Source organism: Acartia tonsa, chromosome 13 (assembly GCF_053477335.1).
Source record: "Acartia tonsa isolate MP-2025a chromosome 13, ASM5347733v1, whole genome shotgun sequence".
Lineage (NCBI taxonomy): Eukaryota > Metazoa > Arthropoda > Copepoda > Calanoida > Acartiidae > Acartia > Acartia tonsa.
The window spans coordinates 26,668,472-26,696,322 of record NC_137272.1 but is presented as its reverse complement, the minus strand read 5'-3'; the positions used below and the strand labels follow the sequence as shown (position 1 = coordinate 26,696,322).

The following is a 27,851-nucleotide window of genomic DNA, read 5'->3' as shown; positions in this document are numbered from 1 at the left end:
TAAAATGAAAAGTTCAGAGGATATGATGAGTAATTATACAGAAGCCTATGCTTACGATGATTTAGAGGTGCAAACGGACATATTATTATAGTAGCGCTGCTACGCTACAAGTATAATGTTTGCCTGTCTGTTCTATTCTGCTTAAAATTTATGCCCAACGAGTGTTTTTTAATTGTCATAATTATTTTTAGACTGTTCATATTAAAAATGTATTTTCAAAAAATGAAAATCTAATGTGTTTTCCTTTTCTATAAAATGATAGATCCTCATGTAATTTATTTCAATAGCATTTATGTCAAAAAAGATAAAGAGAGAAGGAGGGTTGATAAAAAAAGACTTTACCTTCTTTTTACTCCAAAATTCCATAATATTTTTTAATGCCAAGCTTTCTACAATAGGGTAGGTCGGTTTGACTTTAGATCCCTAATAAATAGTTTTTATCTTTATTAACCCTTAACGGTCGGGGGGGGGGCGTTGAACGCCCCCCCATCCGGTTTTTTCTATCTCATTTTCTGTGTGTGAAAGATAAAGAGCCCAAACTGCTTGACTTTTTAAGTATGGGTATGACACATAACTGAGAGTTGGAATTTTTTGAATATCTCCATCCTGGCGGGCACAGGATGCCAGCAAACCTGGCAGGGTCATCCAGTTAAAAAGGAAAAATATTTTTTTGACTAAAACAAAGCATTTTATCATACCAAAATACTAAAAAACCCTCTAGTAGTACATCCTTATATGAAATACAGGTGTTCAAGTCACTTTCAGGTTCCAGGTATGATCCTGCAGGTCCTGATCCTCCAGGTCTCCAGAAATCTTTAAAAGGCTCCTGTGGCCGCAATTTTTGACTTAGAGACTTCAAATTTTAAACTTAAGCTTTTCTTACATGTCTACATAACGTATTAAAATTTCATGAAGATCCGCCGCCGTTTACCCGCCGACCGCCGACTGCGGCGGCTGGCAGCTGCCAAGTACAGCTGCGGCCGCTGAAATTTATATTTTGATATTTCTAATGTAAAATTTACATAAAGATAAACATTTTCTGGAAAAAAAATTTTCTTCTAGCTTCAAAAATAAGAAAATTACAGCCGTTTGAAATTTTTAAGTAAAAAAAGACCTAAAAACAAAGGTTGTTAAATAAAAGGGTGAAGGAAGCGAAAATTGACTTAGACTTATAAAAGGTCGGAAATTCATTATCAAACAGGGGACTTGCACAAAAAAAATTAGCCCTCTAGCTCTAATAGGAACTGAGATAATAAGGGGGGGCGTTGAACGCCCCCCCCCCCCGACCGATTAAGGTGCGGCAAGGGGCCCGACTGTAAAGGGTTAAAACAATAAAAAATTTTTTGGTTTATATCCCCCTTAAATTTAGGGGGGGGGGGTTGAGACTTTTTTACCTTAACACCCGCCTTGGTTCTATCAGTGGGGTGTATCAGGGATGTGTAGACCCTACTTACCTGGTGTAGGGTGTAGGGGGTGGACACCTTAATTTTTACACGCCTCTGGTACCTGGTGTAGGGTGTAGGGGGTGGACACCTTAATTTTTACACGCCTCTGGTACCTGGTGTAGGGTGTAGGGGGTACACCCTAATTTTTACACGCCTCTGGTACCTGGTGTAGGGTGTAGGGGGTGGACACCTTAATTTGTAAATTCCTCTGGTACCGACTACACAGTAACAGAACAAGGATGACAACATCCATAAAAGCGAAGCTCTGAAATGGAAGGACAAACGAACATTAAGATGCTGTACGTATTGGTGCAAAAAATGGGGACAAATTTCAAATTGTTTTGGCGTGTGACGTCATACCCCCATCTCTTTTCTAGGGGGTTTCTTTCCTCCTTCCCTTTTCTTTCCCCTCACTTGCGACGTAAGTAAACAGTCCCGTCAAATCAATTTAAAAATTGTCCCCATTTTTTGCACCAATACGTACAGCATCGAACATTAACACTTGTAGATTGTCAGAACTGAATTAGCAGAATATTAATGCATCAGTACAAACAATATTGTGAGTAAATTTGATGCAAACTGCATAGATAGATGATACTGAATAAGGAAATGACATACTTACATTTTTGGGACTGGTTTATAGAATTCAGTTTTCAAAAAATCAGAAGAATCAGATAATTTCAACATAAAAAAATTAGTTGTCAAAAAAGTTCAAAATCGACATGTTTAAAATGGACGTACGGACATTCTGGTATTGATTAAAGAGTTGCTACGCTTTCTAAATTGTACCTTACTACTACAGGAATCATCATGCAAAGTTTGGAATCGATAGGACAATTCTAACGTGTCTAAATTAACGAAAAGAGCTAACTGTCTGTGATGTACGGACGGTCGGACTGACCTACCGACCCTAATTATATAAAAGCTTCGCTTTTAAAAACTTTGCTTTTATCAAGAGAGTATATATCCTTAGTAAGCTTTCTTTATATTCATCTTAAAAATATATAAAGAGAAAATCTATTTTTAAATGACAATTTGATCTCTTAATAATATATAGCAGTACTTAGAATTTGATACGTGTTTCGATTTTTTAGTTTCGCATCTACTGAAAAAATCATATATCTATTATATTCTCAAACACTTTTTGGTGCTTTCCTAGCGGGCACAAATGCCGCTATCCTTTATATTTAAACAAAAAATAAAATTGAGGGGTTGTGGTAGTTATTATTCTTTATGCCTTGCATATCTCCTACGTGAGGGCCTAACCCTAAGGGGCTATCCTGTGTACCCAATATTAACCTAACCTATAAACCTCCTCTAATTTTTTATTTATATAAAAAATAGGGAGGGGGGGGGGGAGGTAGGGATAAAAAAAAGATTATTTCAAAAACAATAATATTTTTAGACGATGTTATCCACCCTTGGATCTGAAGAATTATTGAATATTAGCAGAACATTATTTGAGTAAGTATTATTATCTTTCTATCTATCTATCTGTCTATTTAACTATTAAAATGTCTATCTATCTATTTAACTATCTATCTATCTATCTATCTATCTATCTATCTAGTGACAATAATACAGAAGAAGATCTGGAATGGGTGAAACTATTTGGACACATGAAGCAGCAACAACAAGAGGCTATGATGTCAAATAAAAGGTATACAATTGTCTTTTTGAGTTAGGGAAAGAGACAGTCATTCAGTGAGGGAATTAGAGAGTTAGTAAGTCAGTGATACAATGAGGGAAAGAGTCATTAAGTAAGTTAGTGATTCAGTGAGTAAGTGAATAAGACAGTAAGTAAGTGAGTGATTCAGTGAATGAGGGAATGAGTCAGTAAGTAAGTGAGTGATTCAGTGAGAGAGGGATTGAGTCAGTGAGTAAGTAAGTGATTCAGTGAGTGCCGAGAATGAGTCAGTAAGTAAGTGAGTGATTCAGTGAATGAGGGAATGAGTCAGTGAGTAAGTGGGGAATTCAGTGAGAAAATTAATAAAAGTAACCAAAGTTTTAAAGGACACGAATAAGATGAAGGGGTTATGAAACTTTGGGAACTAGTTTAATTTATAGCCCAATATTCCCTTCCTCTCTGGTTTTTCTACTTTCTTTTTGATAATTAGTAAAAATCAATTTAACAATATGAGACCATTACAACAAAATAATTGCTCTACTAAGTACTAACCTTCAATTAAACACCTCACTCTTATTTATATTAAACACAAGAACAATTAGCCATTAAGTAGCGTAGCAATAATAAGATTTCTTAATTGCTCGGCGAATTAGTTTTGCTACGATGGGAAGCTTCATATTTGCCTCGAGGTGGTTTGTGGCTATTTTTGGTCCCTTACCTCTTCAGAAACTGAGCTACTACTATATGTCCGAAGTATTTAGTTTAGCAGGGATCTTAATGGATAAGATAATGTACAATAATTGATTCCACTCCGAATTATGATAAAGAAAATTACCCCTTCAAAACTACTGTTGGAAAAGTTGGATAATGCTCGTTTATACAACAAAATGTAGATTAAATAATTCGTACCCAAAGTATTCAATAAAAAAATCTACGAAACGAAGGAAAATAAAATAAATTAAGTTCATTAATTTGCACTTGGGTACATATTGGATGACCAATCATTAGTATCAATTTTTTGTACACCAAAAAAGTTCAATTTAAGAAAAGTCAGTAAGGTTCTTTTTAAAAATCCTCCAAAAGTTTACTAAACTTGAAAGTCTGTAGGTTTATGGAGGAGTATTTATTCTATATAACCAAGCTTCTGATAGGACTGTACAAAATGTACCAATACTTAAAGCCCAATACTGATGATAATTGTATTGGTTGAATGGATCTAGAATGTGTAGATAAATTGATAGGGGTAAATTTGTCGTCAACCTAAGTTGATAATAAGGATCTCATTTTTTGGTCAGTTCGTTCATCCATTTTAAGGATAGATGATAGAGTAAAGGGGATTAATGGGGGGTTTTGCTATTTAGCCAGCTGTACCGTATAAGAGTACATGAAAAACTGATGCAACATCCAAGTAATAATATATCGATTATTGGTTCTATACCTTTAAGTTTATTTAATGATGTGTACATTTGCATTTTCGGTATAATTTTTCTATGTAAAATCCCTTTCTTTCAACTAGAACCTCCAAACACACCCCTTCTATCTTAAACGTATTTTACCCATTTCTTCAAAAGTAGCCTAAAACCATCGTAAGATAAGCGAGAAACTCACCTGAATATTAGAACTCAGGTCCCGTAATTTTGCTTCAATTGATCTTTCTGATCAAAACTGTTAAGCATTATCCTATTATGATTTTATCCTTATAACAAAAAGACAAACTTTGATTAAAATTAGATCAAAACAAATTTTAATGGAAAATGCCTACAGCAAAGAAATAATTATTGAACATTTATTTAATTTATATCATTTATAGTAACAAAATACACATTTAACATGATTACGTATAATTTTTACTTTTATATAGTTAAAAAGGTTTATAATGTTAACGAAGCAACTTATAGTGCTGGATAATAAATGACGTCATACAATACAAATGACAAATGATAGGCCAGTATACATTGTACCCTTGGTCAATTACAATGTATACTGGTTTTATTATATGACTATTATTTCTATTACTCACTATAAATTGCTTCATGTTAACACAACATCTAAAAGTTCAAAGGTTTTGATTAAAGAAATGCGAACATACAGATATAATTGTTGAGTATGAATTTCAGAATATTACCCGGAAACATTTTGGGATGGTAGTTTTCCTATGTAGATTGTCTTACAATTTCCTCGCAAAATAGCTTAAAACCAGCATAAGAACAAAACTAGCTTAATTCTAAATTGAAATTTATCAGTTTATTGGTTTCTGAGATCTTATTGGACATTCATAACATTATTTAAACATCCATCTACTTTAATACCTAGGATTCATATAAATTTTTTCATAACTATTTTCTTATAATTTAGGTTAGACTTAGCTGCTCATTACGCCCTGATTGCCTCCTACACAGCCCTTATCTGCTTTGGCATCGTTGGCAATGTGGCAATTGTGCTTGCCTTCCTAACTAATAAGGTTAGTAGCTACATTTTTGGCAATTTGGCAATTGTGTTTGCCTTCCTAACTAATAAGATGAGTTATTACATCTTTGGCATCATTGGCAATGTAGCAATTATCCTGGCATTCATAAATAATACGGTGAGTTGTTACACAGCTCTCATCTGTTTTGGCATCGTTGGTGCCAATGAGGTAAGAGTTATTGCTGAGTAAAGTTAAACTAAAAAAAAAACAATATTTGCATCATTTTCAGTTGCTTTGGCATATTTGACAATCATATACCTAATATATATTTATTACCTCTTATGCCATATACGAAAGATGATTAAAGTCCCTCAAAAGATTATGACGTCATACGATAAAATAACCAATGAGAGGCCAGCAAAAATTTTACCTTTGGTCAATTACAGTGTATACTGGCATCTCATAAGCTATTCTATCGTATGACGTCATCTTCCAATAAGCGGAAATAAATGGCAATATTGCCTGGTGTGGAACCCTTCTCTATTTACTTTACATTGCCATCATTGTGACAACTGTTATGCATTTATAAGATGAAGTATTGTAACATTTAAAAAAGAAGTATCAGGTATTATGAGATAAGAGGCAATTTAAAATGTAAATGGCAATAGATAATGTAATTTTTATCCTGTTAATAGAGCAATATTCCTATTCAATGGTTTGTCTTTTATATATAAAGTTGCAACAAAAACAAGGATGACAACATCCATAAAAGCGAAGCACTGAAACGGTAGGACAAACGGACATTAACACTTGTATAGTATCTGAACTGAATAATCAGAATTTAAAAGTATAAGAGTCGAAGCAAAATTGTAAGTAAATATGTTGAAAAACTGCTTGAATCAGGATAATGTTTATGGACATACTTACATTTTTGGACTTGATTTTAGAGTTGCTTCGCTTATAATATTGTTCTTTGTTGTCCCAGGAATCAATATACCAAAAATCAGATCAAACGGATAATTAGAACACTTGAAAATTTGTTGTTAAAAAAGTAGAAAAATCAACATGTTTAAAATGGACGTACGGACATTCTGGTAATGATTATAGAGTTGCTACGCTTTCTAAATCGTACCCAACTACTACAGGAATCATCATGCAAAGTTTGAAATCGATAGGACAATTCTAACATGCCTAAATTAACGAATAAAAGCTATCTATCTCGGACGGACGGACGGACGGACGTACGGACGGACGGACGGACCGACCCTAATTATAGAAAAGCTTTGACTTATTTCGTAAGTAAAAATTTGTTTTTCTTAGATTTACATTTTCATTACAGTTTTTGTACATTTTCTCACATAAATATATATACATGTCTAACTCAGAAACATGTCATGTACTAAAATGTACAGTGTATATGTAACAAATTGTTCTTGGAAAAGAGATATGAGCAAAACCCTATCAGGTTATTTATCTTTCTCTCTTTTCACTTGTTGATTAGTTCGGCAGTTTCTTTCATAGTACAATATTGGTTTACTACTTCATGCCAGGTTAGGTTAAGTTAAAAGATAGCCCTCACAGGGATTTTGTCTCCCCCCCCCCCCTCCTTTTTTTCAATTCATATTAAAATAAGTGGAGTTTTGGTACTCGATAGACAATTTGACAGAAAGATCCAATAATTCATATATCTATTTGTATAGGTAATGTTAACAACCAGAAACATCTTTATTGCCAACCTGGCCCTATCTGACATATTCCTGTGCGCCTTTACCATGCCCCTGACTCTGGTGGACCTTATAACCAAGTTCTGGACTCTGGGAGAAAATCAGGTAATGCCGCAATTTCTTAAATCTTCTTGAATGTCGTCTTCAGTAAAACAACATAAAATCATCTCCCAAAAAATTGACTGTAATTATATTTTTGAATTATGTCAGGGTGGGAGGGGACATTGGGGGTATCTATTACACTATTCTAAATTGTTTTAAACAAGCTTTTCTTATTTGTTGGCTTAACAAATGGGGACTTCTATTGAATTTTGATTGTTTGGATATTTTGATGAATGTCCAAGCATTTTAACCACTAATAATAATCTATAGGTTTTAATTAAGGGAAAATTTTGTAAATCATCATTAAAACGGACATCAATTTACTTGCCATTGCCTTATCCTTTTAGATCTCTGAAATTACATGTTTTCATACTTTTTTAGGGGTTCCTGTGTAAGCTTATAGGAACAACCCAAGCCTCTTGTATTTTCTTTTCCTCATTCTCCATCCTTCTAATTGCTGTGGACAGGTAATCTAATTTCATGGATTGAAGTAAACCCCCATTCATTATACAGTGTGATCATATATTAATAAAACAAAGTAAATGATAAATTAAAGGTCCCAAAGACAGTTTAATGTATTTTCTATACACCATATTACTAAACATTTTGTATGAGAAAAAAATATTTCCTGGTTTTTAACAAACAATTCCATACAAACCGATTTTCTAAATCGCCTAATTTTTTACGGTCCATATTAAAAAACAAGGATGATAACATCCATAAGTAGCGAAGCACAAAAATTCGTAGATAGGAATAACGGTCATTGTTGTGTTCTTCAAACGACGGGAAATTTAATTTTGATATCTTTAACTGAAAAAAATTTGAAAATCGGTCCATAAACACCAAAGATATGGGGGAAAATATAAAAAATATAAAAATAGCAAAAACCTGCAAAAAGGCAGTCTGACCGTCATTGTTGGTTCTCCAAACGACGGAAAATTTATTTTTGATAAATCTAACTGAATAAATTTTGAAAATCGGACCAAAAACACCAAAGATTTGAGGGAAAATGTGGAAAATAAAAAAATAGCCTAAAACCTGATAAAAAGCCGTCCGACCGCCATTGATGTTTTATAGTTAATTGTGCTCCTTAACCCTTACAGATCGGGGGGGGGGGGGGGGGGCTCAAAGAGCCCCCCCCCCCTCTAGTTTTTTCAATCTCATTTTTTTTGTAGGTAAGATGGAGAGCTGTAACTTCATGACTTTTTAAGTTTAGTAATTATACGTCGGCAAGAGCTGATTTTATTAAGATATCTGGTCTGTGTCGGTCGTGGTGTCCGGTCAAAGTCGGTTGGGTAGCAAAAAAACTTAGAAAAAATTCTAAATAAATCTTAATTTCTACATTATGACTTTTGTGTATAAGGTAGAAACCTAAAATTTTTTTGGTGAATACTTAGATATCAATGACCATCTGAGAAAAGTGGTGTTATGACCGTTTGACCGCTCCCTGACCGATTTTATGACCGATTTTTGTCCGGCTTTTACTACAGACATATATCATGAATATCGTGGCTTCTATTACAGCTAGAGACCTATAATTTTTTTGGTAAATCCTTGAGCAATAATAAACAGATAAAAATATTAATTTTCGCCGCCAACCGCCGTTTTACCGCCGTAACCGCCGAAAATGGCGGTTTCCGTTATTTGCCGTTTTTCGGCGATGGTCAGAAAAAGTAATTTTTTTGTTATGAAAAATAAAAGTTCGTCCTAAAATTTGGTCATCCTAGCTGCAAAATTGGCCGCTCTACAGCTGTTTTAAAATTTAGCGGCTGGCCGCTAAAAAGCGGCTAAGGAGCGGCCTGACTGCTATGACTAGAAAAAGTAATTTTCTCTAAAAATACACATGAACCACCAGAAAAAAATTTTACGTCTTTATCTGTACCAGGAGCCGAGATAGAGGGGGGGGCTCTTTGAGCCCCCCCCCCCCCCCCCGATCTATTAAGGTGGGAATTAGGTCCCGATCTGTAAGGGTTAATGATGAGAATGTTGTCAAAATATTTCAGCATTCTATCTTTTATAGGAGCTGAGTAAATCCCATTTCCCCCATAGCGTTACGGACGGACGGACTGACGGACAAAGTGAATTATAGAGTAGCTTAGCTACTAAACAAAGTGAATTATAGAGTAGCTTAGCTACTAATAAGTTACTCTGGAAAAATGATTTGAAAGGCATACTTTGCTGGAAACTTTTAAATATTTTTATGATTTAAAATGTTTGGTAATATGTTGTATAAAAAAATCTTAAAGATTACTCTTCACTGTTTTTTTGACCTTATTTGAGCATTTACTTTATGTCATCAATTTATGATCATACTGTATAAACCCCCCTCTTGCAGATAAGGAGAGGAACAGGATATAAGATCTCTTATTGGCTTAAAGTAATTAATTTTAAGATCTTTATTTAAGAGACTAATTAAGTTTGAATTTATTTCTGAAATCTTTGTACACCAAATTTTAAATTTTGTTATGACCTTCAGGAAAAGGCTAAGGAAAGTTATTTAATTATCTTTTTTTGCAATGAAAGAAGCTTATAATAACGACTTCTCTTACTTAAATATTTGGGTCAGGGGAAGATATATTTATCTTTCATTAGCATATCCCTCTATACCTGTTATGTAGTATATTTTTCTTTTTCCGACAGAGCATTTTTCTATACAGATAATATGTTAACAAGTGTCTCAACTTTCTTAACGAAAATTTTTGTGAAGATTTAGCTCTAAAAACCAATGGATTAGTAAGGGTTTGAAGATTTGTTCAGCGATTTTCTAAATATATTTTGACATTGAATTCGTTTATTTTACCAGCGAATTTAAAATTCTCAAATTCATAGTTAGTAATTTTTTGTGACAGCGTAAGAATACTTTTGATAACAAAATTAATTGTATAGGAAAGATTTAGATCTATTTGTCTCACGTAGACAATGACATTCAAGGACTTTCAGACAAAGGTTGTTAAATAAAGTTTCCTTTTACCTTGAACTAACTAAATCTTATTTTGAAAAGCTTAAGTAGGACAAATTCCTAATTTTCTTAGGAGTAACCATTATAATAATCGACATGTTTCTAATGGTGGACATACAAACTTTCTAGTATTGATTTTAGAGCTGCTTTGCTTTCGAGACTGTGTCTCATTGTTACACAATTCATCGCAGAAAGTTTGAAGTTAGATGGTTCTTACTTATTAAAATCTAAGATGTACAAAATGAATGAATAATCTTATTGGTTTTTTTCTAACCTTATTTAAATAATCATCACATAATATTAAAGATAATTGACAAGAATAACATTATTTAGTGCACTAAGTGTTATTTTTATGTCCAAGCTATTTCTAATATCTTTATGGACAGGATATCTATCGGATATCAGTAGGAAGGGATGGGACATTAGGTTGTAAACTTTTACATGTACCAAGATTTTATCTCTCACTTTTTCAGTGTACAACAAATCTTGATTGGTTGGTTTAAACTTTAAAACCAATAATATTAATATTCAAAAAGTGTGAACTTGTTATTACTTCGAAAATTTATGTATTTTTATATTTATAATTAATCAATCGATAAGTGTCTCCTACGCGCTCTCAAAATATAAAATTTGATATGTTATTATGATTAGTTATAAAACACTAAAACACTTGTATATAAGAGATAAAATATAAATAAAGAAAATGTTAAATGCTGCTAGAGAAATTGTTTATTATTTATGTAATCAAATCTATTTTTTTCTTAATTTTAAAAACCTTCCTTAAATTTATTAATTAAAGGTTGTTTTTTTTTTATCATTTTCAAAATCTGCCAATTCCCACTTATTTTAAATATCAAGAGAAAAAGTTGTTGATGGACACCCTGTATTTTTTTTTAACCGTCTCAACAGCTATTTGAATTACATCATTAGAGGAACCTAGTAATAGTGTCTAACTTTTTATCTTTGTGACGTAATAAAAATCGAAAGATTTGAGGGGAGGTGGGAAAGGAAACCCCTAAAAAAGAGATGGATTTTTGTTACGTCACAAAGATAAAAAGTTAGACACTATTACGAGGTTCTCATTAGAGAGAAACAAAAAGCTTCATTAAAACATTTATATCAACCTAAATACAACTTATTATAAACTATAAGTATTTTTAGTCATCAAATGAATACTTTTTAAAAAAATATTTCAAAATTTTTTACATATTTATTAAAGAGTAATAGGATATTTTTGTGTAGTTAAGGATCTTGCTAACCGCTGAACCCATAGGGTTCAGGTTCTCCTTACAGCGAATCTTCTCATAGGTGGAAAGATAGTTCATAACTATTTTGGCAGAGGGTATCACCATATACTCAAGAGAAAGCTCTTCCAGAAAAGCAAAAAAAAAATTTTAGTATTGTTCATAACATTTGTTTTACTCTTTAAAAAAAGACATAGATTTAATAATGTTTAATTTTCAGGTACAGATTTATTGTCAAGTCAAACAGTCCCCAAATCACAACATTGCAGGTACTATCAATAAATCTCAGTTTTTATTAGTTTCTCTATGTTTGTTTGTTGCAATCTACAATTTTAAAATAAATTACGCCCCTGAAAATTTTCATTTTCATATTCCTATCCTTGAAAAACTATATATGATACAAATAGCTAAATGTATAATGTGTGATGTATTTTATAGGCCTTTATTCTGTCTGGATGTGCTCTCATGACTGCTATCATACTCTCTAGTCCCCTGTTCTACTATACAAGACTAGAAGTTATAGATACTATTCTAGTAGACAGGTCAGTTCTATCATACTATTTAGTCCTTTGTTCTACTATACAAGACTAGAAGTTATAGATACTATTCTAGTAGACAGGTCAGTTCTATCATACTATCTAGTCCTTTGTTCTACTGTACAAGACTAGAAGTTATAGATACTATTCTAGTAGACAGGTCAGTTCTATCATACTATCTAGTCCTTTGTTCTACTATACAAGACTAGAAGTTATAGATACTATTCTAGTAGACAGGTCAGTTCTATCATACTCTCTAGTCCTTTGTTCTACTATACAAGACTAGAAGTTATAGATACTATTCTAGTAGACAGGTCAGTTCTATCATACTATTTAGTCCTTTGTTCTACTATACAAGACTAGAAGTTATAGATACTATTCTAGTAGACAGGTCAGTTCTATCATACTATCTAGTTCTTTGTTCTACTATACAAGTTATAGATACTATTCTATTAGACAGGTCAGTTCTATCATACTATCTAGTCCTTTGTTCTACTATACAAGACTAGAAGTTATAGATACTATTCTAGTAGACAGGTCAGTTCTAGACTAAATAATAAGAAAGAAGTGTTGGAAAATTGTACCCCCTGCAGGGTACTTACATCCCACATGGGCTTTGGGGGATTAGCAACTTTATATAAAAAGGGGGAGGTGTTTAAAGGGAATCTTTAAGGAGAAAAAATAGGTCATATTTTATCATTTGCAGTTTGAAATTAATACATATTATAGTTATAGATATAATTCTAGTAGTAAAAAAATTATAAAATCATAAATTTGCATCACATTTTTTTAGAGTATTTTCATACTGCTTTGAGGCGTGGAGCTCCCATGAGATGAGGTTTGCCTACACGCTTGTCTGCTTTACCACCCAGTTCATGATTCCATGTGGGATAGTGGGGTGGTGCTACTATAGGTTAGTTCATGATTCCATGTGGGATAGTGGGGTGGTGCTACTATAGGTTAGTTCATGATTCTATGTTGGATAGTGGGGTAGTGCTACTATATGTTAGTTCATGATTCTATGTTGGATAGTGGGGTAGTGCTACTATAGGTTAGTTCATGATTCTATGTTGGATAGTGGGGTGGTGCTACTATATGTTAGTTCATGATTCTATGTTGGATAGTGGGGTAGTGCTACTATATGTTAGTTCATGATTCTATGTTGGATAGTGGGGTAGTGCTACTATAGGTTAGTTCATGATTCTATGTTGGATAGTGGGGTGGTGCTACTATATGTTAGTTCATGATTCTATGTTGGATAGTGGGGTAGTGCTACTATATGTTAGTTCATGATTCTATGTTGGATAGTGGGGTGGTGCTACTATAGGTTAGTTCGTGATTCCATGTGGGATAGTCTGGTGGTGCTACTATAGGTTAGTTCATGATTCCATGTGGGATAGTCGGGTGGTGCTATTATAGGTTAGTTCATGATTCCATGTGGGATAGTGGGGTGGTGTTACTATAGGTTAGTTTATGATTCCATGTGGGATAGTGGGGTGGTGCTACTATAGGTTAGTTCAACATTCCATGTGGGATAGTGGGGTGGTGCTACTTAATCTAATAAGTAATTAATCATAATATTTGTATTTAGTATACGCCAGACACTGGCTGAAAATTCTGCCACAGCCACCTTATCAACGCATAGGTATATTTTTTTAAAATATTTATATTCTAGATAATAGATATTAAAAATTTTTGATCCACAATCCCTTAATTTGGCCAATAGGAAAACAGTGTGGGTGCAATTCGACCATATTATGGGTTTGAAAGAGTGCTCATTTATTTTAGAACCAGAGGGCAGTAATTTCATATCATCCATATAATAGTTTAACTTCTTTGGATACGGAATATTGTGTCCTACAAACCATCTAGGTTAAATCTATCATCTAAAAAGTTATTATTTTTTAGGCGGGAGAGACAGCTGGCCAGACGTAGGAAGACAAATCTGATGTTGGTGGTGGTCAGTGTCATGTTCTTTGTATCCTGGGCCCCCTTGAACCTCTTCAACATGGCACTGGACATTGCTAGTCTCTTCCAGGTAGAGATAGATAGATAAATACACAGATAGATAGATTCTCTATGTGTGTACCAGAATCTTGCTAAGCACTGAATCCTTTATAACCCTTAAAAGTCAGGCCCCTTGCCGCACCTTTATCGGTCGGGGGGGTGGGGACATTCAACGCCCCCCCCCCCCCTATTATAACAGCTCCTATAGAGCTAGAGGGTTTTTGAAAAATTGTGCATGTCCCCTGTGTGTTAATAAATTTCCGACTATAAGTGAGTCAAAGTCAATTTTATCTTCCTTTACCCTTTAATTTAACAACCTTTGTGTAAATTTTATATTTGAAATCTCAAAACACAAATTTCGGCTGCCGCAGCTGTACTTGGCAGCTGGCGGTCGGCGAGAAAACGGCAGCGGATCTTTATGAAATTTTGATATGTTATGTGTAAAAAAAGCTTAATTTTAAAATTTGAAGTCTCTAAGTCAAAAATTGAGGTCACAGGAGACTTCTTAAGATTTCTGGAGACCTGGAGGATCAGGACCTGCAGGATCATACCTGGAAACTGAAATTGACTTGAACACTAAGAGATATAAGTTTTCCGGAATTTTAATGTAGGGAGTAGATTTGAAATCTGCATCAAATTTTAAGGATTTTTTATAAAATTCGTTTTTTGTAAAATTCTTTATCTAAAAGCGAAAATACATTTTAAGTTAATTAATTTTGACCAATAGGACAGGTGGATTTTAAACTACCTGCGCTCTAATTGGTTGAATGATGTACAACATCCAATCAGAGCGCAGATTTTTAAAATCCACCAATCACAGATGCGAAAATTAATTAACTTAATTTGTATTTCCGCTTTTAGATAAAGAATTATAGAAAAAACGAATTTTATAAAAAATCCTTAAAATTTGATGCAGATTTCAAATCTACTCCCTACATTACAATTCCGGAAAACTTATATCTCTTATTGAACACCTATATTTCATATAAGGATTTACTACTTGAGGATATTTTAGTATTTTGGTAAGATAAAATGCCTTGTTTAAATCAGAAAAAAATTTTGCTCTTTACCTGGATGACCCTGCCAGATGTGCCCGCCAGGATAGAGATATTCGAAGAATTCCAACTCTCAATAATGTTTCATACCAATATTTAAAAAGTTACTTAGTTCACACATAGAAAATCCCGTTAAGGGATAATGAAGATTCTCATTGTTCCTGTATTTATAACTATTTAAAAATTATTATAAATAATAATCTTATTTTTAAATCTAAAATTAAAATTGGTGGATGATCGACTCTAACCTTCCCCCCCCCCCCCCCACCTAAATTAAACCCCCCCCCCCAACTAAAAAAAAAACAATAATGAATAGATACATTATAGATCAATATTTTGATAATATCAAAATATTTTCCGGATTTGGATAAGATATTTACAATTTTGAATCTTAAAAATGAAATTATAAAACTGTTACTAAAACCTTGAAATATGTAAAATAAAATATTACATTTGCGTTGAACAAACAATATATTTTGCTTGGGATTAGATTTGATATGAGAATAGATTTATGCTATTTATTTTCATGTTAGAAAATCTTTGCAGGAATATTTTTTTTTAGAAAACTTATCCAAAAAAAGTCTTATAAATTTCTTATTTTTTAACTTCTTTAACAACCTTTCTAAAATTGTTGATATAAACTGGCCATGCCTGACAAATTATCGACTTAATGATAGTCTTATAACATTATTACAAAAGTAAAAAAATTCAGAATGGCTTCGAAACCGATTAATATTACTTGGATCCATACTGAAAAATCATTTACAGCATCGAATTACAGTAAATTTTTCAGTGATTTAGAAGAAAAAAAATTTAAAAAAACTAAATATCAGTTTTGTAAACCTGGGCCTGGCTTATCAGAGCTTACAAAACTGGTTTAAATCTAATAATCTTTTATTTTAATATCCACGGAAAGCTGTCAACAATACGATGTGATAAATAACTATTATTAACGGCTTATTTTAATACTTCAGCTATAAACACTATAAAAAAAAGTTTTATTATGAATGTAATAAGCCTAAATATGAGACCATCTCTTAAAACATAATCCTAACTATATGTTGCGTGTTACCTTAACCTTTTTAGTAATAATCATTTATGTCATAAATAGAAGGGATATGGCTTTTTACTTTTTCCATCTCATCTGTGAGCAAAAAAAGTTAGGTACATTTTATAAATATTTTAAAACAAGTTCAAAAATATAAGTATGTCCTTAAACAGTACATCGTATCTGCATAGTTTTGCAAGAAATTCATTGACAATTTTGTTTAGACTTATAGATTGATATTTTGCTTTTAAAGTTTGACACTCTACAAGTGTTAATGTTAGTTTGTTCTTCCGTCTAACTTTAGAGCTTTGCTTTTATGGATGTTGTAATCCTTGTTGTTTCATCTGTCAAAGTTTTGGCTCTGATTATCAAACTTAATGTCGACAATAATTAGTTGACTTCATTGGAAAATAAAGATAGTTTTCTGGGGGGTTCCAAATCCAATAAATCCCTGTAAGACTTTTTATATATTTACTTTTGTAATGTAGGGTATTTATCAAGGAAGAGGGGTTAGTACAATAGAAGATAAATTGATAATAATTCAATCAAGAAATTAAAAGTTTGTGCGGAGATTACTTTTACTTTTTCTTCTTCAATTATAACCAACAAAAATGCAGTTAAAGAAAAATTAAGATTTCTTCCTTCAAAATGTTCCTATATAAATTTCTGCTAGTTTAATCAACATATAGACAGCTTTCCACGGAAGTTAAAATAAAAAATAATGAATGAGATTAAAATCAATTTGGTTGAAGGCACGGACTAACAAAACACTTAATTTATTTTATGATTTTTATTTTAATATTTGTGGACAATTGTCTTTTATATTATGCTATACATGAGTGGCTGAGAACCGGTTCTAACCCAGCGGATATTAATCTGTTTGGAAGCCATACTGGCAAAATTATTTCACATTCTCACATCACATGAGATGCAATTGAAAAAAATGTGCCAAAGTCCCCAACCACTGCGGGGGGCCTCCTAAGTCTTGTGGTAGCCTAACCACTGCGTATATGTCGACTATATAACATTAAATTATAGTCATGACTGACATAATATAGACTTCAAATTATATTGATATAATATCATCACGATAATTTGACATTGACCCAGGCTTAGCAACTATTTGTATTTTATTTACATGCAAGAAAATGGATTTTTTTGTTATTCATTCATAGAATAGTTTTGGTAGCGAAGCTAATCTATAATTCACTTTGTCTGTCAGACAGTCCGCCATTCATTAACGCTATAGGGAAATTTTATTTCCTCAGCTGCTATTCAAGGTAGAGGACTGAATTTTTTGGTGTGAAGATTTCCTTTGCACACTACGTGATATTCTTCTAGAAGGATGAAGAGTTATAGATCAGGGATCTAAAAGGATAAGACAATGGCCTATAAATTGATGTACATCCTTATAGATGATACACAAAAATACCATCTATGTAGATAAATAATAGTAGTTGAAACGTTTGATCACTTAACTTAAATAATCAACCAATCAAAATTCACTAAAGTCCCCAAAGTTGTTAAGCCAACGAATAAGAAAACGTGATTATAAAACTTTGGGAACTAGTGCAATAAACAGCCCATTGTCTCTCCTCTCTCTGGTTCTGTTACATAAATGTTACATAAGTTAAGAAAGTTGGTAATTTGAAAAAGATTAACTTATCACAAAAGAGTTGATTTATGTCATAAAATTTTCATATTTTCATCGGGACTAAGTATACTAAAACAATTTTATGTAAATAACGATGAAAATACATAATTGCTGAAATATTTTAGAATATAACAAATTATAATAAGATAAATATTTCTTTTCCACTATGGCTGCGAAACCGAATTGTATCTGGTGGAAAAGAACCAGTTCTCAGCCACACTTAAAAATAATGTATAGTATCGTATAATATCAAGTTTTCTACGAATATAAAATGTACAATCATAATATTAAAACCAGTTTTGTTACCCCGTGTCTTCGGCATCTTGATTTTAATCTTATAATTTTACAGTTTTATATCCGCAGAAAGCTGTTTATAATCCGATGCGATAAATAACTATTCAAATATTCGGAAACTGTTTCCCTATTCCATATTTTCACCTTTTTGAATTTTCATATCAAAAGAAAACGTTTTTGTAAGACTCAGCTTTCGGTTTTGTAAAAAAGGATATTTCTTTTTGAATAATCTATCTTTCTGCATATCTATCTACCCATCTATCTATATATCTATTTATCTACCTAACTATCTATCTATCCATCTATATATCTATCTATCTATATAACTAACTATCTATCTATATATCTATTTATCTATCTATCTATCTATCTATCTATCTATCTATCTATCTATCTATCTATCTATTTATCTATCTATCTATCTACCCATCTATCTATCTATCTACCTAACTATCTATCTACCAATCTATCTATATATCTATCTACCTAACTATCTATCTATCCATCTATATATCTATCTATCTATCTATCTATCTATCCAGGTCCAACCCAACCAGGAGTCTATGTTGATATGGTTTGCTGTGGTTCACCTGTCTGCTATGAGCTCTGCCTGCTTTAATCCAATACTGTATGGATTTCTTAATGAAAATTTTAAACAGGTATAATTTTGGTAGCTGTGTTTAATGCCCTAGGTTAATGGGGATAGATATCACTCCTATTTGGCCTACTTATTCTATTTACGTCAAAGTAGAGGGAAAAATAAAGGAAGGGGGAAAGAAACCCCTAGAAAAGAGATGGGGTATAGGGTATTGTCTGACGTCAATAGAATAGGTAGGCCAAAAGAAGTGACATCTATCCCCACTTTGCTAGGACACTGTAGACAGCTAAATTAATTTGTTTTACACTGCTGCTCTTGCAAAGCTTAATTTGATTTTATAACCAACTAAATCAAATGATGAAAAATTTAAAAATTCTTGTTTAAAAAACATTTTAAGAGCATATGTAGTTTACAAAATACTATTTAAAAATGAATGTATAAGTATAGATGTAAAACCCAGAAAACTATCTGGCCCAAGAAGTGGGAACATTTTTCGTCTGCTTGCAAATTACTTTCTGTTCTTTTATAGCGACTTAGCTGTGTAAATATTTCCGATGCTATTGGCTGATATTCAAAGTCGACACAAGGTCATCCCATGGGTAAAAATACATTCAGCTTGTGCTCCTTCTATTATTTTACTTTAATTTTTGAAAGAAAATTTCATATTTTATAACTATATTTGATTAAACTTTTTGTACTTTGCTTGAAGATTAATTAAACTTATAGAAAAAAACTAGGATGACAAGCACAACAAATGCAAAAGAGATTTAAAAGTCAAGAATATAAAAGAAAACAATCACAAAACCTTTACTTATATTCTGTATATGCTTTATTTATGTAGCATATTGTACAGTGAATCTACACACAAGAACACAATCTTAAATAGCAACCAAGAAAATCACATTTCTCCCATTACGGACTGACAGACTTGAGGACGAACAGACAGAATTAACTACAGAGTTGCCTCGCTATTAAAAGAATTGATAAAACATAATGTAAAAAATTATTAGAATTTTTTCTAATACGTTTAGGTAATATTCTAGGAAATTCTAATTAAAATTTTGCAGCAATTTTTATTTTTTAGATGTATAAAAAGTATTTTCTTAATGAATCAAATATAATAAACGAAATAATTAGGTACAAGATTTTTTTGACTCCTTTTACCTGGGGCTGAAGACAATTTTTATAACTATTTCGTTTAACTTAATTTTTGGGGTATAGTCCCTTTCGTGGCAACGCTCCTAAATGAGATTCTTCGTTTTTTTCACAGTAGCTTTTCTCCTATTTCTAGCCCCTGCGGGGGGCTCTAACCCTGCGGAGCTAATTACCTAAACCTGTGGGGCAATCACCTAACCCAATAGAATCTACCCTAACTTAAAATAACCTATCAAAAGCCAATTTAAGAATACGACGAATGGCCCCTTAAGGGGCGTTGCCACGAAAGGATCTATTCCCAATTTTTGTTACTACCGAAGGGACAAGACAATGGCCGATAAATTGATGATTGATAAATTAGTGTTGAAATGTTTGGACACTGAAAATGAGACAACCCATCAAAATTTAATAAAAGTCGCCAAAGAATAAGAACACTTTGGGGACATTGACCGATGCGCATTTAATCAGCCAGGGAGCAGACGTTAAACTATAAAACATATGGGTACCCAAAGTTTTATATAGCTTAAAAACTTAATGAACTTTTATTACAGCTTGATACATGTTAATATTTGTTTGTCTCGATTTTTCCTAGCTCCGCTATTACAGAACTTTTGATTCTTGTTTCTTTATAACTAAAGTTAAGTTCTCATGTTTAAAATTTGTTGAAGTAAATTTTCTTTGTAGAAGTTATTTATAAGGAGTTGGTACAAAACGCCTAATTTAAAAATGCATAATTAAAAATACCTAAATTTAAAAATATCTAATATTAAAAACGCCTACTATAAAAACACCTAATTTATAAATACCTAATTTAAAAATGCCTAACTAAAAATGCCTAATTAAAAATACCTAATTTTAAAAATACCTGATTTTAAAAACGCCTAAAAAAAGTTAAGTATCTAAATACCAGGGAGAGTGGAGTTGACATTTAGAATAAGACTTTTTACGACATGCCATCGAATAATCAATAGTACAGGAGATCTTCACCAATAAAATGTCTGCTGTCAATCTGAATAGAATTCGCTCCATGGTGTTACGGACTGACAGACAGACGTAATTATAAAGTAGCTTATTTACCTAAGAGAAACGTTTAAATTTGAAATATATTCAATTTTGAAGTAAATAGGTATGAAATAATTGTACTGTCAATAGCAAATATTCGACTCAAAAATAACTTTAAAAGTCGAATTATAGAACAAATTTCTACATTTTAGTTATTAAATAATTTTATAATGTAATTACATTACTTCTTCTAATATTGTGAAATTTAAAATAATCCTTTTAATAAATTTGAATTTTATAATACAGAAGGTTTAGGAAAAAATCCACTTCAATTTTAAACGTCACTCCCACCTAAATTTTTCAATATTTTGTTTTTAAAACGTTAGGGTTTTCTTTACTTTATACACTGTACTAGCGGCTACGCCCCTAGAGGCCTCTAGGGGCAATTAAATGTTTTTTTTTATTTAAGATATCTGATCTGAGAAATAATTTGTCTATGTTTGATCAGCTGTTTAAATTCAAATTCATGTGTCTACGCAGCGCCAAGCGCTACGCGGCGAGAATATTTCATTTTTTTGCGATTTCTCTTGGGAGGGTGGAGGTACCCTCCCCCAAAATAGTTAAAAACCTTCCTGGGACCTATGAGAATCTACCCTGTTAAGGAGAACCCGATCGGTTCAGCGGTTAGCGAGATCCTTCGGTACACACAGACAGACACACAGACAGACACACAGACAGACAGACACACAGACATCCTGTTACTTTAGTATAAGGATAATTGTTTGAGGTAGAAATATTTAATGACAAATGCTTAGATCAAATGTGAAACATATATATCTTAATGGATATAGAATACATGGATATTATGACAGGGAATTTCTTTTCGTCATTTTAGGTTGTTATTTAGACCTCACATATTGCTCGATACGTTCCTCCATAGCCATAAGGGGAGTATTGTTAAGTTATCCAGCTTGGAAAATTATTTTGTCAGGGTATGCGAGAATCTCTCACATTATCCACGTATTCTATATCCATTAATAAGTTATGTATTTTGTGTAACTTTTAATTAAAACTTCTTATCAAAAGAGTTTAATGAAAATTTTCATAAATTTTACATGAAGAAGAACATTGAAAAACAAAATTTCCTTCCATACGTCATATCTATTTTAGTAGCAAAGCTACAATATAAGTTTATGCCTGTTCATTTGGATAGAAAAAATTTAGTAATTTTTGTCTCTCTTCATTTTACAATTCATATTTCAACTGAGGTGTCGGACTCTTGTCCTGAAAACACTGCGTAATACTAGAGACGTAAAAAGTGGTATCTTTTACTTCTGTGTCAGGCGCGTGACATCAATCAAGTAGGAGATGTGAATTGCTTTGCCATTAAACAGGCGCGACGCATTACTATTCACAGATAAGACATTAGAGTAAAACACAATTGGGGCCGGGGAGGGGTTTAAAAACTGTATCTCACCATCGCAATGACCTTGTGCCGACTCCCAATAAGGTCTTTAAAATCAACCAATGAAGTCGTGGATATTAACACAGCAAAGTAGCAGAAAACAATTTGCAAAAAAGGAAAACCTACTCCGTTAGTTAACCTTTGATGTTGGACAGGACGGTACACTGTCATGGACAGTAGCCTCGCATATGCGAGGTAAATTTTAATTTCTATATATTTTTCAGAGTATCCACAGCTTGCTGGCAAGGATTCCTATCCTGGGCTGGTTCTGTCCTATTTCCAGGCATCCTGGGGTAAGATAGATAGATAGATAGATAGATAGATAGATATATATACAGATAGATAGATAGATAGATAGATTGATAGATAGATTGATAGATAGATAGATAGATATGTAGATAGATAGATAGATAGATAGATAGATAGATAGATAGATAGATAGATAGATAGATAGATAGATAGATAGATAGATAGATAGATAGATAGATAGATAGATAGATAGATAGATAGATAGATAGATAGATAGATAGATAGATGGGTAGATAGATATGCAGATAGATAGATAGATAGATATATAGATATATGAGTAGATAGATAGATAGATAGATGGGTAGATAGATATGCAGATAGATAGATAGATAGATAGATAGATGGGTAGATAGATAGAAAGATAGATGGGTAGATAGATATGCAGATAGATAGATAGATATGTAGATAGATAGATAGATAGATAGATAGATAGATAGATAGATAGATAGATAGATAGATAGATAGATAGATAGATAGATAGATAGATAGATAGATAGATAGATAGATAGATAGATAGATAGATAGATAGATAGATAGATAGATAGATAGATAGATAGATAGATAGATATGAAGCTAAAATTTCAAAGATTTTAATTGAAATTTTGTATTTCAGATGGCGTCCCAAGGCGGACCTTCAGTTGTTACTTGTTTAAGGTAGGTTGCAATTTTTCAACCTTTATCGAAATTAAACGACATTTAGGATGTGTTTGGGGGTGCCTGAACACCGTTAGTTTTACCGTAATTTACCGAAATCACCGTTTTTAACGCTAAATAATAGTAAAGCAGTGGTAAAATTATTTTATAATATTCACGACTTTTAGTTTTAAGCAATTTTGGTTATTATTTTGGGTTGATATATCTTATAGATCCTTAAATATTTAGAAAGTAATAGGTTAAATAACCCCCCCCCCCCCCCCCCCCCCCTCCTGATAAAGGATCTTTATTTGCCTTCTCAAGAAGGGTTAACGTTACATAACTTCATTAAAATATAAAGTTATGTAACATTGTAAATATATAAAGCCATATTTGATAAAATGAGAAATATTTTTGAAAATTCTTCTCTTTTATGAAAGAATATTTCTATTCATTATAAAAAAGGGAGCATCATATAGAGAAAAATGAAAAAAAAAACTATTATGTCCATAGGTATCGCAGCAAGCACAAAACAGATGCAACTGAATTAATCACTTATAAAATTACTTAAAGTGCAATATTATTAAACAAGGATGACAACATCCATAAAAGCGAAGCACTGAAACGGTAGGACAAATGGACATTAACACCTGTATAGTGTCTAAACTGAATTATCAGAATATAAAAGTATAAGAGTCGAAGCAAAATTGTAAGTAAATTTGTTGAAAAACTTCTTGATACAGGATAATGTTTATTGAGTTTATGGACATACTTACATTTTTAGGATTTGATTATAGAGTTGCTTCGCTTAAAATATTGTTCTTTGTTGTCCCAAGAATTAATATACCAAAAATCAAATCAAACGGATAATTAGATCACATAAAAATTTGCTGTTAAAAAATTAGAAAAATCAACATGTTTAAAATGGACGTACGGACATTCTGGTAATGATTATAGAGTTGCTACGCTTTCTAAATCGTACCTAACTTCTACAGGAATCATCATGCAAAGTTTGAAATCGATAGGACAATTCTAACATGCCTAAATTAACAAATAAAAGCTATCTATCTCGGACGGACGTACGGACGGACGGACGGACGGACGTACGGACGGACGGACGGACGGACGGACGGACGGACCAACCCTAATTATAGAAAAGCTTCGCTTTTAAAAATATTTCGATATTTATTTTACAATCTTTAAGTTTAATTGGGTTTCATTGTTATTATATGTATATTTGAAGTTGCTGAACATCTAATGGACAAATTTTATCTTGTTTTTGGTATACTTATAATTTGTTATAAATTTTAAAATTTAATATCAAGTAAACGCTACCCCTTCAAAAGACTAAAAAGTAATCTATATTCCCCATCCATTTTTATGGAAGATATAGAAATGTGACTGTAGGGGCCTGGCTGAGTCAAGGATTAAATGATCGTAATATCAATATAAGCTAGGTTAAGTTTGGTTAGGTCAAGGGCCGAGTGCCTTAGAAGGGATAGGGCTCCCCTCAGGGGCTGGCATACAAATCTTTATTTTGTTTATTTGGCAAATTGTGGAGGGAGGGTTAATGGTTTTGTAAAGTTCTAAAGGAAAGTCCTAAAAAAACTTAATTAAAATTCTAGAAAAGTTTATAAGATCTTCATTATAGTGTCTGCCGTTCTTTTCTTGAAATATTTTTATTTGTGGCTACGAATCCGATTCCTTTTCGATAGAAAAAAGTCTTTAAGTCGGAAATAAAAGTAATTATTTTTTAATATCCGCGGTAACTGTCTATGAAACTATACTAGAGTTATTTTTCATTTAACACGGATGACAACATCCATAAAAATGTAGCTCTAAAATCAAACGGTAAAACAAACGAACATGTATACTTGTAGAGTGTCAAAACTTAAAAGCAGAATATTAATTTAAAAGTATTAAAAAATTGTATATGAACTTGTTGAGCTAACGCACATACCCTAAGTATAAAAAAGCCTCGCTTTTAAAAAGTAAAATTCATAGTTTGTATAAATATCAAATGTATATAATATATACTTTGTACGTAGAAGGAATTTTTAATATTTCCAAACTTTTTTAATATCATAAATTCTACAAAAACTGAATTTACGTAAATACTCAAAAACTCAGTATTTGTAATCAATTTAAATCAAAAAATATTAGTCAAATTAATCGTTTCACCGTAGCCGTATCAGCGGGGGGGGGGGTGGAGGCCCCCTCCCCATTAATTTGAAATTTTAAAATAAGTGAGTGGGGTTTTTCTGTGCTTGCTATCATTTACAAAAGGAAGAAAAAATCTGAAGTTTTCATTGTTTTTATTTCAGGCGAAGACTTTTTGGAGTACGTGACTCAAACAGCCAAAATTCGAGGTAATTTTAATTTACGGTATAAAAAAAAAAATTGGGCTTAGGAAACCTCACAGCTTACAGAAGCTTCGTTGTGGACAACGCGCGGCTTTTTAAGAAAGAATAAGTTACTAAAAGCCATAGTCGTCACCCTCAGACCCCAAGCTTCTGCTTCAAAATTTGAATTCATTAGCCGTTGCGCATCTACAAGTTCGACATCAGTGCCGTATGAACAAAAAATTTACCTTTTATGTGTTACCCCATTGATCCTATATTTGGTACTAAGTTTTTTTTCTTTCATTCCTTTATTTTTCAGGGTGCGCAAATCTTACTGCGGAGGACCAGCCAGCCTCAGCCAGACCGGCAACAGCATCAGCCGCATCGTCACCGCCGCCAACAACAACATCAGCGGCTATCCCGCTATCGTGGTCACCAACACAAACAGCAACAGCGAGATGGTCCACATGGTTGGGCGGCCGCCGACCATCGGCGGTGGTTCGGCGATAAAAGCCGCCGACAAATGGATGTCTATGTCGACGACTACGCTAAATGCGACAACTACCAGTGCTCTGTCGTTACATACTGTCACATCGGCGGTTAATGGTCATAAAAACGGCGGCGTAAAGGCGTATGTTAACGGGAAAACCAAAGATTCTAACGGCATAGCCACTACAGTGTTTTAAACTGAAGTAAAATCTACAAGTAATATATCTTCAACCAAACTCTCTAGTGCCATCTATAAACAATTTTATAAACTAAAAATAAACCCGGTGATAAAAAAGTTAAAATCTGAATTAATATGATACATAAATAATATAAAACTGTTTTCTAAAAAAAGATATTATAGCTACTTTTCTATTGAAAAAAATTAAATTCGATGAAAGAAAATAATTATGTTTTTGTATTTATTGTACTCAAAGCATAAAAATGATAAAAAAAAAAAAAATTATGTTATTAATTCATTTTTTTATGGTCGGGAGGGAAAGTATTTTTTTCTCCTGAAGCAACCCCCCGTAAAACAGCCTCAAACCTGCCCAGGATTAATAATAAACTTTTTCTTTTTTTTTAATATAAACACAAAAAACCAACTACTTTATTTAATGTGATATTCAGTAATTTATTAGCAATACCTGCTAAAAAATTATTTAAACAATACATCTCTTCCGATATATTTAATTCAAGATACTGTTTGCCAGTTATTGCCCCCACTAAGGACGTGCAACCTTTTATATTATGAGGAATTTCAAACGTTTGAGGGAAGGGGTAATTCCATAGTATTTCTTTTTAATTTTGATAAGTTTCAAAGTTTTAACGGTGTAAACCCATTAGACGTCTATTTTGATCTTCTAATTATTGCAATTTTTTTCAATAAAAAGACAATTTGATAATCTTGATATTTGAAAATTATAAAGTAGCTGTGCTATTTTTCTAAAACTTTTTTTTAAAAAAAAGGTTCTAATATGTTAAAAAAAAAAGTTAAATATCGTCTTTAATAAAAAAAAATGTTTTTGCTTTTGTGATACTGTCATTCTTAATGTTATTTATATCAATGTTTGTTAAAATAAACAAAAATATTTTAAAAATTTTAAACTCTTCTTACCTTTTTAGTTTTTTACTTTAATCTACTTTTCCAAAGTAAAATAGGCAAATTTTGTAAGTTTAACCTTAACATAGCATTTGACAAACATATAAAAAATATGCATATGAAAAATATATATATAGGAAAAAAGTAAAAGAAGAGAATTATTTGCTAAAAAAGGGATTCAGTAACCGAAAAAAAACTATTTTCTTATATATAAACAATTATTTTTATTTTTCTGCTATAACTCTAAATTTTTTAAATTGATGTTACCTAAATCTTTTTTAATATTTTAAAATTGGATAGAAAATAAACATATCTATATTTTTGTTACAAAAAAATCTCCTAATTTTTTATATAAAAAATTGAATCTCAATTACAATGTATTGATGTACCTTAATGTAATAAAACTAAATAAAATTAAAATATATTCTGATATAATGATTTATCTTTTTTTATTTGACTGTATAGCAACCGTTTTTTTATAAGTAGCGAGGCTTTGTCTTTCCGTTAGTCTGCCCTTCGATCTGTCGGTCAAACCTCAAAAGACTTGAATATATATTTTTCTAATGTTTTAGTATTTTAGAAAGGATTTAGATGATTAGCCCATCATAATCATCCAAAAGCCCATTAAAAATCTACAAAAATTAAACAAAATCATAT

At 32.2% G+C, this 27,851-nt stretch overlaps 1 protein-coding gene across 1 annotated transcript; it reads left to right on the top strand.

The window, feature by feature from the left end:
• Window positions 1-26,957, top strand: LOC145303732 (neuropeptide F receptor-like). The gene is made up of 16 exons (XM_080145337.1): window positions 1-67; window positions 2,851-2,909; window positions 3,016-3,105; window positions 5,428-5,533; window positions 7,180-7,308; window positions 7,687-7,772; window positions 11,729-11,777; window positions 11,947-12,050; window positions 12,838-12,957; window positions 13,636-13,689; window positions 13,953-14,082; window positions 18,645-18,761; window positions 22,547-22,615; window positions 23,245-23,285; window positions 25,589-25,633; window positions 25,926-26,957. Exons 1-16 carry the CDS (start codon window positions 5-7, stop codon window positions 26,290-26,292), a joined length of 1,629 nt encoding a protein of 542 aa, XP_080001463.1. The 5' UTR covers window positions 1-4; the 3' UTR covers window positions 26,293-26,957.
• Window positions 26,958-27,851: the final 894 nt, after the last annotated feature.

Coding starts and splice junctions, on each gene's coding strand:
- LOC145303732 (XM_080145337.1), top strand. CDS start 5: ATGAAAAGTTCAGAGGATATGATGAGTAATTATACAGAAGCCTATGCT. Junction 12,051..12,837: donor GATACTATTCTAGTAGACAG/GTCAGTTCTATC, acceptor ACATTTTTTTAG/AGTATTTTCATACTGCTTTG. Junction 22,616..23,244: donor CTATTTCCAGGCATCCTGGG/GTAAGATAGATA, acceptor TTTGTATTTCAG/ATGGCGTCCCAAGGCGGACC.